At 38.5% G+C, this 10958-nt stretch overlaps 1 protein-coding gene and 1 long non-coding RNA gene across 3 annotated transcripts; both read right to left on the reverse strand.

The window, feature by feature from the left end:
* Positions 1-690: 690 nt before the first annotated feature.
* LOC113097712 (uncharacterized) lies at positions 691-4078 on the reverse strand. Of its 2 annotated transcripts, none has more exons than XR_003288934.1 (3): positions 3975-4078; positions 2767-2847; positions 691-753 (listed from the first exon to the last, which is right to left on the reverse strand). It is a non-coding gene; the product is annotated as an uncharacterized LOC113097712 (long non-coding RNA). The 2 variants fall into 2 exon arrangements; XR_003288933.1 differs by lacking the exon at positions 691-753 and adding an exon at positions 2511-2573.
* Positions 4079-4119: 41 nt separating this feature from the next.
* On the reverse strand, positions 4120-9081 carry LOC113097710 (carcinoembryonic antigen-related cell adhesion molecule 5-like). Its single transcript, XM_026262971.1, has 7 exons — positions 8880-9081; positions 8304-8570; positions 5749-6021; positions 5369-5641; positions 5014-5292; positions 4604-4867; positions 4120-4421 (listed from the first exon to the last, which is right to left on the reverse strand). Exons 1-7 carry the CDS (start codon positions 9031-9033, stop codon positions 4120-4122), a joined length of 1812 nt encoding a protein of 603 aa, XP_026118756.1. The 5' UTR covers positions 9034-9081.
* Between the last annotated feature and the right edge of the window lie 1877 nt (positions 9082-10958).

The following is a 10958-nucleotide window of genomic DNA, read 5'->3' on the forward strand; positions in this document are numbered from 1 at the left end:
TCCATGAGTCACGTGACTTCAGGAATCAGAGTGATGCGTGACAGAAACGGTTCATATTTCAGGTGTGTGGTTTGACTGTAATAGTGCTGAAGCTTGTCTTGTGTTTCTCTCACCTCTGTCTGTGTTGTGCTTCAGTTCAGAGTACAAAGTGTCTCCAGACTCACTGCTCTTCCCTGAAACACATCAACAGACGTCTGAACAACACTAAAAACTGATCAGATGAGCACGCAGCGATGGACCAGACCTCAAAGAAACCACAGATTTATTGATTAATAAGTGTGAATATCATTTCCAGTAAACAGAATGACAATCAATCGTTATTATTTTAATAATTATTGAATTTTATTAGCAGGTTTTGAAAAACAAAAACAAATGTAGGCTATATTATTAGTTTAAACATTTTCACATGATCTGTAATCAGAATATTAGTAAGTCCAGCAGCTGTCATGAAAGAGGTTGGTTATCTGACTCTCTGACTATAAACCTCTTTTATTTCTGATCTAAATTCAGGAAAGCAGAACCAGTAAAAACAGACAGACGTGAATGTTGCGTGCTTCTGGGTTTCTAAACAAGTGAATTGTTTCTCTCAGTCTTTATGATTGTAAAGGGTTTATTTTTCTGATAAAATGATTCTATAAGATTTAAATGTGATGAATCATTGTGTTCAGATGCAGTTTGTTGTGTGTCTACCTTTGACCTTGGTCTTCTTTTTGTCCTGTAAATCAATCTGAGCATAAACCAGATCACTGGGTCCTGCAGTATTAATATTAATATTAATACAGAACAGAGGATCAGTCAAAGTGTTCAGAACATGCTGGAAATATTGTACTTTAGGAAAAAAAAGCATTTCACCTTTACTTTTGGATTTCTTCACTTTGCTTCTGACTTCTGCGTATGTCACATCATTTGACCCTGTCCTGGTATCATCTAAAAATATATATATTAATATTAGAAAGAAATATGCATTTTTATTTAATTACAACCCCGATTCCAAAAAAAAGTTGGGACACTGTCCAAATTGTGAGCAAAAAAGGAATGGAATAATTTACAAATCTCATAAACTTATATTTTATTCACAATAGAATATAGATAACATAATAAATGTTGAAAGTGAGACATTTTGAAATGTCATCCCAAATATTGGCTCATTTTGGATTTCATGAGAGCTACACATTCCAAAAAAGTTGGGACAGGTAGCAATAAGAGGCCGGAAAAGGAACAGCTGGAGGACTGGAACAATCTCTGTGTGTAAGGGTCAAGGCAGGAAAACCATACTGGATGCCCGTGATCTTCAGCTCTTAGACAGCACTGCATCACATACAGGAATGATACTGTAATGCAGATCACAGCATGGCTCAGGAATACTTCCAGAAAACATTGTCATTGAACACAATCCACCGTGCCAGTCACTGTTGTCAGAGAAAACTCTATAGATCCAGAAGCGCAGGCGTTTTCTCTGGGCCAAGGCTCATTTAAAATGGACTGTGGCAAAGTGGAAAACTGTTCCGTGGTCAGACTAATCAAAATTTGAAGTTATTTTTGGAAAACTGGGGCTTTATGTGATCCGGACTAAAGAGGACAAGGACAACCCAAGTTGTTATCGTTGCTCAGTTCAGAAGCCTACATCTCTGATGGTTTGGGGTTGCATGAGTGTGTGTGGCATGGACAGCTTACACATCTGGAAAGGCACCATCAATGCTGAAAGGTATATCCAAGTTCTAGAACAACATATGCTCCCATCCAGACATCGTCTCTTTCAGGGAAGACCTTGCATTTTCCAGCAAGACAATGCCAGACAACATACTGCATCAATTACAACATCATGGCTGCGTAGAAGAAGGATCTGGGTACTGAAATGGCCAGCCTGCAGTCCAGATCTTTCACCCGAAGAAAACATTTGGCAAAGAGGAAGATGCGACAAAGAAGACCAAAGACAGTTGAGCAACTAGAAGCCTGTATTAGACAAGAATGGGACAACATTCCTATTCCTAAACTTGAGCAACTTGTCTCCTCAGTCCCCAGACGTTTGCAGACTGTTATAAAAAGAAGAGGGGATGCCACACAGTGCTAAACATGGCCTTGTTCCAACTTTTTTGAGATGTATCGATGCCATGAAATTTAAAATTAACTTATTTTCCCCTAAAAATTATACATTTTCTCAGTTTAAACATTTGATATGTCATCTATGTTGTATTCTGAATAAAATATTGAAATTTGAAACTTCCACATCATTGCATTCTGTTTTTATTCACAATTTGTACAGTGTCACAACTTTTTTTGGAATCAGGTTTGTAATAAAAAAAAAGTATTAATATTTCTGATGATGATCATATTGTTCAGGTGAAGTTAAGAGAATTTATTTTAACCTTTGTTCATCTTTTTCTTTTTTTTCTTGACTGTGATCTCTGAATATGTGACATCTGCCAATGGCTCTGGATCACCTTTAAAAAGTTTATATAATTTAATGAATGATATTTGTTGATTTTAAATGATATGTGTTTAATTAAGGTTTATGAATCAACCTTTGTCTCTCTCCTTCACTTCAGTCACAACGTCACAAATCTGATCAGAATCTGCTGGACAGAAAACAACCATTTGAGGATAAAAAAAATGAAAAGTAAAATAGTAAAACAAAAAATAGTAAAAAAAAGTCTGAAGAATACTGTGTGCATACACATTATGGCCCCACTGACATTAATTATATGGAAAAATAAAGCAACTGAGACAATACTGAAAATATCCACATGATTAGTGAGTGAGGCTGACCAGACTGTAGAGGAAAGTTTTCTGGTTGAGATTCTGCAGATTGATTTGGGACTGATGTCTGGTTAATGTTACGCTGCTGATCTAGAATAGAAACAAAGAGCATTATGGTTACTCAAGAGTATCTGCAGTGATTACACTGACTCTTTCTGCTGATATTTAGATCTTCTCATGAGCATGGGCGAAGTTTGGGGGGGCTAAGGGGGCACTGCCCCCCCAGACCAGAGCCAATTAATGCCTGTCTTGTGCTTTGAAAAATAAAAACAAATACATAATTTATATTTTCTAATTTTATTTGTCCTATCTTATAATTTTTGTAGATATAATGAGTAAGTTTAGAATTAATTATTTTTAATTACTATATTGAAAAATAATCTTATTTTGGTGGACTTCAAAGTATCACGGTAAGTTACGTGAGTGGACTCTCTTCACGTTCTGTTCCCGCTTTAGTCTAAATAAACAAAATGGACATTCGTCGTTTTTTTAATAAACCCACTAGTAAAAGTGTGGAGTTTTCTAACTCTGGCACTTCAACCATCAATTCCACTGCTGCTACTGACACAGCAACCGAGGCCGGGTGTAGCAGCCGATTCTGTTCCACTTTGAATGTCTGTTTCCCGTCGGGTTGCCAGGTCCGTGTAATAAACCCAACCAAATAGTTAATCAAACATTTTTCCAAAGTAGCCTAAATTCCACGGATTTGGCAACATACCCGCATGCAAATACACCTGGATGTAAGGAAAGCAAAAAGGGACAAATTTCTTGCTACACTGCAGCATAGTAAAATGATTCTCAGACTCCCGTTTATGTTCTTTTTTTTTTAATTATTCATCTTGCAGTTGTTCCGTTATTTTTGTCTTATGTTTTTACATTTCAAGTTGAAAAACCTCTCGTCTTAAATTTATTTTCAAGTTTAAGATTTAGGACGGTATTTTGAACTATTTGACTTGCCGTACATCCAGTCACGCTTCTTGCGCACGCTAGTTCTGATCGTACGTATAGTAACTCGGCAACTATGCAAGAATTGTAGTATGTTTGAGTAAAGGGAAACAGACATTCCGAGGGGAACAGAATCGACTGCTACACCGCATCTGCTGGTAGGTGCCCCCCCACGCACAAAAGTGAAACTCCGCCTATGCTCATGAGCCTTTATTCATAAACAGTATCTTTCATGTGTTTCTGTTCAGTTGTATTAATCATGTCATGAACACCTTTGTTCTTCTTGTATCTCCACAGCAGCAGCAGAGAGATGAAGATCAACAAGAAAACACTCGATCCCACAACCACAGCAGTGACCAGAAGAGAAGATGAAGAGTCTGAAACTGGAGAACATACACATTAAGATCTGATCGTAAGTCACATACTGTATGATATTATTATAGAGGTACATAAATCACTGATTATTCCCAGACCTCTGACTGAGATCCAGCTGTGGAGTGACTCTCCTCTCTCTGTTTTACAGTAGTAGAAACCCTCATCTGACTCTGAGACATTCATGATGCTCATCTCTCCTGTCGTCTGACTCTGGACGAGGGATCCGTCTTTATAGAAATCAGCTCTGAGGATCGAGGAGTTTGTAGATCGATGTAAACAGTGTAGAGTCAGAGTATCTCCCTCAATCACAGGATCAACAGAACTCTCCAGAATCACATCACCATCTACACAACACAACACATACATGCATGGAGGACGATGATGGTTATATAATATTCTACAGACATAAAAACAATACATCAGGACTTGTTGTTAATTGATTTGGGGTGTCAGACAAATATCTGCAGACTGGGTTTTAGTAGTTTTAGAAAATTATGATGTAAAGACTTGATCTAACAGGACTCACCGTGTACAGTGATGTTGAGAGGATGACGTTTCTCTCCAGATTCAGACTGACACCAGTAAACTCCAGAGTCAGATGTGCTGAGAGAGACGAGTCGACATGTAGATCCTGTTTGTTTTGAACAATCTTCTGTGTTTCTGTCTGTGTATCTTCTCACTGTCCATCCAGCAGAGTTCATCTGATCCTCACAGCTCAGAGAGAGAGAGTCAGACGAGAAGTGTTGACTTCTGCTGGGACGGACCACCAGAGAGACCTGCGACCCCTGACCTGAGAAGAAGAAAACCACTCAGAATCAACAGCATGTTGTGTATTTGATAATGCTTTAGATCTGATCTAGACTGAGAAATAGAGGGAAGTGTTTGGTGAAGCACAAATACAGATGAACACAATCATAAATGCTGACACAGACTCACCAGTGATCCACAGTGCCTGTGTGTTACTGTAGTTTGTGTAATAGGCCGGTCGTCCTCTCTCTGCTCTGCACGTATAAACTCCTGTGTGCTGTAGAGCAGCAGGACTGAGAGTGTAAGAGCCTCCAGCTCCTCTGCTGCTGTCTGACAGACGATCATCATCTCTGAACCAGCTGAACGTCCAGCCTGTAGAGGAGCCTGTAACCTCACAGATCAGAGTCACTGAGTCTCCTTCAGTCAGCCACGGCTGTGGAGACACTCGCACTGCTGCCTGAGCTTCAGCTGAACAAAACATGAGATGAGTTATATAGAGAGAAGCTGTTCACACTGATGATAATGAACACACACACAAACTCACCTGATACAGTCAGTGTAACAGCATCACTGCGCTGAGAGTGTTGTGTTCCCATCTCTCCTCTACAGCTGTATTTACCGCTGTGAGAGTCTTTAACACTGCTGATGTTCAGCTCTTGTGTTGAGATTGAGTTATTTTGGTAGTTTGTTCCCTCTGTTTCCCATCTGTACGTCCACTCAGTGTCTCCTCCCCACTTTATATCACATCTGAGAGCGACTGTTTCTCCTCTGAACACTTGTTCATCAGGTCGAACCGTCACCACAGCTTTAGGACTCACTTCACAAACACAAATTATTGCATTAGTTTTAGACTCAAAGTTTAAGGCGTTCTGCAGATATGGTCTTTGATCTGTGTGTTGTGTCAGATACTATGTTCTCTCTCACCTGTAACATTTACCCACAGTGCATCACTGTATTGTGTGTAGTAGACTGGTTTCCCTCTTCCAGCTCTACACCAGTACTGACCTCTATCAGACACTGAATCAATCTTCACTCTGTAGGAGTTTGTTTGTGTCTTCGTCTCTGAGTTCAGTGTGTGTTTGTACCAGTAAAAGTCCCATCCAGTGGCTGGATTCATGTGACAGGTCAAAGTCACTGTGTTTCCTTTCAGTGCAGCTCCTGCAGGATCTGATGTGATTTCAGGCTTTGGCTTCAGATCTGCAGGAGAACAAGAACACACTCAGATCCTGAAGAGTCAGAGTTCAGCTGTGTGAGACTAATCATTGAGTATGAGCCACATGTAAGAGCTGAAGAACCTCAGACACTTTGATCTCCTGAGAGACAGACAATGCAAACACAGTGTATTAACATAGAGACATCTGTTTCCACAACTCACTGAGAGAAGATGAGGAAAAACTCCTTTCTCACCTATACATCTGTTCCTTCACTCAGCTCTCTCAGGATGGTCATTAGCAATATATAATATTCGAGATGACTGCAAATGATATTCAAAGTCATGTTTGATATAATTTGAAATGTCTCAGTGTGATTGATATGAGAATGATACGAGAGTCTCAGTCTTACAAGAAGTAGACTCCCAGTTTCTTTCATGCAAATTACCATCTGTGCCGAAAGGTGTCAACTCTCCATGTATAGGTCTTGATCAACGCACATTCCAGTTGTTAGTTCCTGTCTCTTTTGGGGGATATTTGTCTTGGTCTAAGTTCTTAACGACATGTTGTGAAAGTGAAAAAAGTGAGGGTGATTCTGTAGACAGATGAGTGTGGAGTGTGTCTTTTCTGTACATAAATGTATGCAGTTTCAGTAGTAATGCAATATTTAGAAAATGTACTCTTGTACTCTTGATACTCAAGTACTTTTAAAAACAAGTAATCAGTACTTTTACTTAAGTAGACATCTGACTGTAGTACTTTTACTTGTACTTGAGTAAAATGTTGCAAGGGGGATCTGTACTTTTACTCAAGTATTGAAGCGGTGTACTCTGTCCGCCTCTGCAGTCTGGTTCTGCTAGGTGGGGGAAGTCAATCCAAGGATCTTGTGTATTACTCTCTTGGGTTTACATGTGATGTCCGGCGTTGCATCTAAATTACTTGCACCATATTTGACAATCTCTTCTCCAAATTGAAATTGTCAATAATTGTTCTAATGGTGTTAATGCTGAAAGCTGTTCTGTGAAAGAGTTGGTTGTTTGGTTAACTTGTTTCTGACTTGTGGCACTCGGAATGAATTACAACATCCTGTTGCCTTTCTGAGGAATTCAGCTTGTGTTTCAACCACAGTCCTGATCGACTTTTAAATTTGTCTGGTTAGGGTCTGATACGCCACATGGTCAAATTTTGTTTATATATATATATATATATATATGTATGTATGTATATTTATACACAGTACAGACCAAAAGTTTGGACACACCTTCTCATTCAAAGAGTTTTCTTTATTTTCATGACTATGAAAATTGTAGAGTCACACTGAAGGCATCAAGGGCTATTTGACCAAGAAGGAGAGTGATGGGGTCCTGCGCCAGATGACCTGGCCTCCACAGTCACCGGACCTGAACCCAATCGAGATGGTTTTGGGGTGAGCTGGACCGCAGACAGAAGGAAAAAGTGCCAACAAGTGCTAAGCATCTCTCGGGGAACTCCTTCAAGACTGTTGGAAGACCATTTCAGGTGACTACCTCTTGAAGCTCATCAAGAGAATGCCAAGAGTGTGCAAAGCAGTAATCAAAGCAAAAGGTGGCTACTTTGAAGAACCTACAATATGACATATTTTCAGTTGTTTCACACTTTTTTGTTATGTATATAATTCCATATATAATTCCACATGTGTTAATTCATAGCTTTGATGCCTTCAGTGTGAATCTACAATTTTCATAGTCATGAAAATAAAGAAAACTCTTTGAATGAGAAGGTGTGTCCAAACTTTTGGTCTGTACTGTATAAATAATTGTTATTCTCAGTTTTCTCTTGATATAGAGATCTTATTCTACATAATAAGTTATTGCCTAAATAAGCTTCCATCACTCTTTAAGAAAGATCATCTCGCTTTCTGATTGGAAATTGTTTTGTTTCATGTGATAATCTCCAGAACGTGTGCGTGTTTGTCCTTGGGGTTCCCCCCACACATCAGGATTTCTGATCGTAAATATTAAACATTTCTTTGCACACTGAAAAGACCGAATACACAGGAGACCTTCATTGGGGCAAGTGGTTGAATTTACACTCGTGTGTAAAAAAATGAGGAGTGTTTGTCCAGAAAAAGAAGATGCACATGACACAGCACTATATCACATTATAAACTGTTTGGTCAAATTCTGAACCAGTGAACTTGCTACTGAGTCTCTTATGTAGGTCTGCATCCAAACTGAATAATGACTAAAGTGAACAGATGTGGCTGATGCAGAAGAGAATGTGAAAGGTGTTGAACCACAAATATTGATGTTAAATGATGATTAAACAGATATGAATCTGAACACTCACCTGATACAGTCAGTGTAACAGCAGCACTGATGTCTGATGATATCTGTGAGTCTGATCTCTCTCCTCTACAGCTGTATTCAGCACTATCAGACACAGATGTGATGCTGTAGAGTCTCTCAGTGACGTCTCTCATGACTGAACCATCTCTAAACCAGCTGTATCTCCACTGGTTGTCTCCTGCTCCCTGTATGTCACATGTGAGAGTGACTGTCTCTCCTCTGAACACACGCTCATCTGGAGTCACCTTCAATACAGCTTTTGGTCTCTCTGTATTAATAAACATATTAGTATTGATATTGATGAAACATAAGAATATTATGAGCACTTTTCCTTATATGAAAAAAGAGTGCTGAATTTAATTTGTAATGCGATGAGCTCATGTGACTGATACTAAAGTTTGGATTATTTATTGTTTAATAATTATTAAATAAGTGACTTGTTACATATACTATTAAAAGGTATTAGGCAGAAAAAAGTATGTACTAAGTTATGTCAAATAAACAAGAACAAAACTAGTCTCTCAACTAGATATGTGATAACAGAGTGAGTTTATGAGGACAGTGATATTCAACTCACCCATAACAGAGAGAGAAACTGAGCTTGATTGTGATGAGTTTGGTCTCTGATCTCTCCGTCCTCTACACCAGTACTGACCCTGATCAGATGTAATTACTCCTCTGATAGTGAGAGTGTCTCTGTTTACAGTGTAACGATCAGACGTCTGTAACATTACACTGTATGTGTCTTTATACCACTCATATCTCCAGTCATATGTCCAGTCATATCTCCAGTCATATGTCAGGGCATTTCTCTTTGTCCAGTAACTGTGAGACTCAGTCACACACTTCAGACTGACTGTCTCTCCAGTAAATACAGGACTTTCTGGAGTCACAGTCAGTGAAGATCTGGGGGAATCTGTGAAGAAAGACAAAAATATGAGTCAAACTGTTTATATATATATATATATATATATATATATATATATATATATATATATATATAGTCATTATTTTAATAATATTAGTTTAATATTATTACTATTATTATTATTAACATTATTAAGACACCTTGTTCTCTGACTTCAGTACAAAACACGTCTCCATTTTAAAACTAAAAAACTGAGAAACCTTTTGAGGGACCCAGCTTCAGGAGATTTTTGTGTTTTCATGACTTTTTGTTGTATGAACTGAATACAATTCAAGAAAACTCAGAAATCTCCTGAAGCTGGTTGACTTAAACTTTTACATTTTCTCAAGTGTATTGAAAGTGTGTTGATCAAGTCTTTTCTTATTCTGATTATAGTGAATATCATCTGTAAAACACAGTCAGGTTTCCATCCAAGGATTTTTGTGTGAAACTCTATATATTCAGCATTTCAAAATTTTTACAGATAGCTAGCTATATATAGCTGATGGAAATGCCATTAATCAAGAAAAAATTATCATGTGTCCACAACATCTTTTTCCATTTAACTTTAGCGCATAAATTCCATATCGATACTTCAAATACCGCAAAAACACTTTTTTTATCGAGAAAAGGGGCTTTAAGGCAAATATTGTGTTGTCACATGACAAAATTAGCCTATAGGCAGCGTCCGTGTTCATGTTGTTGCTCACGTTAAATGTACAATTTGTAAGATATTTGCAGTAAAATATCCAAAAACCACTAGGCTAGTGTTATATATTTTGTCCAGCTGATTAACAATATCTCTAATGTTTTCAACTACTTGTAAATCATTAGAAAATTCAAATTCTAAACAGTGACATGGGGCAGTGCAGTCACCTGTCAATGATGTTAGTTACCCTTTGTGACCGCCTTTACTGACGTAGAAACCACATGACAACAGTGTCGTGGACAAATGCTGAAGTAGTGTCTAGTGTCCAGCAATCCACTAGCTTGCTTCAAGCAGTTCCTTATTTACTTCTTCTTGCACGTTTTATGGTGGATTGTGTTACTTATTTATGGAACATAATTACTGTTTACCATCTGCCGCTGGTTCTGTCGACAAGGACAGCTCCCGTAAACATACGGGCCAACCAAACGACCCAAGAAGATTTTGAGACAAGAGGAGAGAAAGAGCAAGGATCAATACCAGTGTTATTTTCTAGATGGAAAGAGAGCTTCGCGACAAACTTCAACTAGAAAGAGATGCGATTCTTGCTCGGAATAAAGTGCGTTTGGAGGACAGCGCTATCAGCCTATGATTAACAGTTTTTCACAAGTTCATCAAACAACTGTGGTAAGAATATTTCATTAAGCACGGTGAGTAATGGCTTCTCCTGCTATTGTTATATGCACCTCTTGCCACATGTACAGTTTATCTGTCTCTGTCGCTGATGAGGGATTCACATGTGATAAATGCAGGGAAATAGTTAGGCTGACAGAGAAGATTTCAGAATTAGAGACACGCATCCAAACTTTAATTGAGGACAGTAAGAATGTGAGGGCTAGATACGGCTTTGGATGCATCTAGCTCAGGGATTCCTGTACATTGTTCGGTTCCAGTAACAGGTTCTCCCCAGTCAGTGATGCACCCACTGAGAAACCTGATGAAAGTGCTCTAGTTATTGGTGATTCTATTGTACGGAACGTGAATATAGAGACACCAGCCACCATAGTCAAATGTTTACTGGGAGCCAGAGCACCTGACATCTT

Source organism: Carassius auratus, unplaced genomic scaffold (genome assembly GCF_003368295.1).
Source record: "Carassius auratus strain Wakin unplaced genomic scaffold, ASM336829v1 scaf_tig00216379, whole genome shotgun sequence".
Classification (NCBI taxonomy): Eukaryota; Metazoa; Chordata; class Actinopteri; order Cypriniformes; family Cyprinidae; genus Carassius; species Carassius auratus.

Coding starts and splice junctions, on each gene's coding strand:
- LOC113097710 (XM_026262971.1), bottom strand. CDS start 9,033: ATGTTACAGACGTCTGATCGTTACACTGTAAACAGAGACACTCTCACT. Junction 5,293..5,368: donor TGTTACACTGACTGTATCAG/GTGAGTTTGTGT, acceptor TGTTTTGTTCAG/CTGAAGCTCAGGCAGCAGTG. Junction 4,868..5,013: donor ACAGGCACTGTGGATCACTG/GTGAGTCTGTGT, acceptor TCTTCTTCTCAG/GTCAGGGGTCGCAGGTCTCT.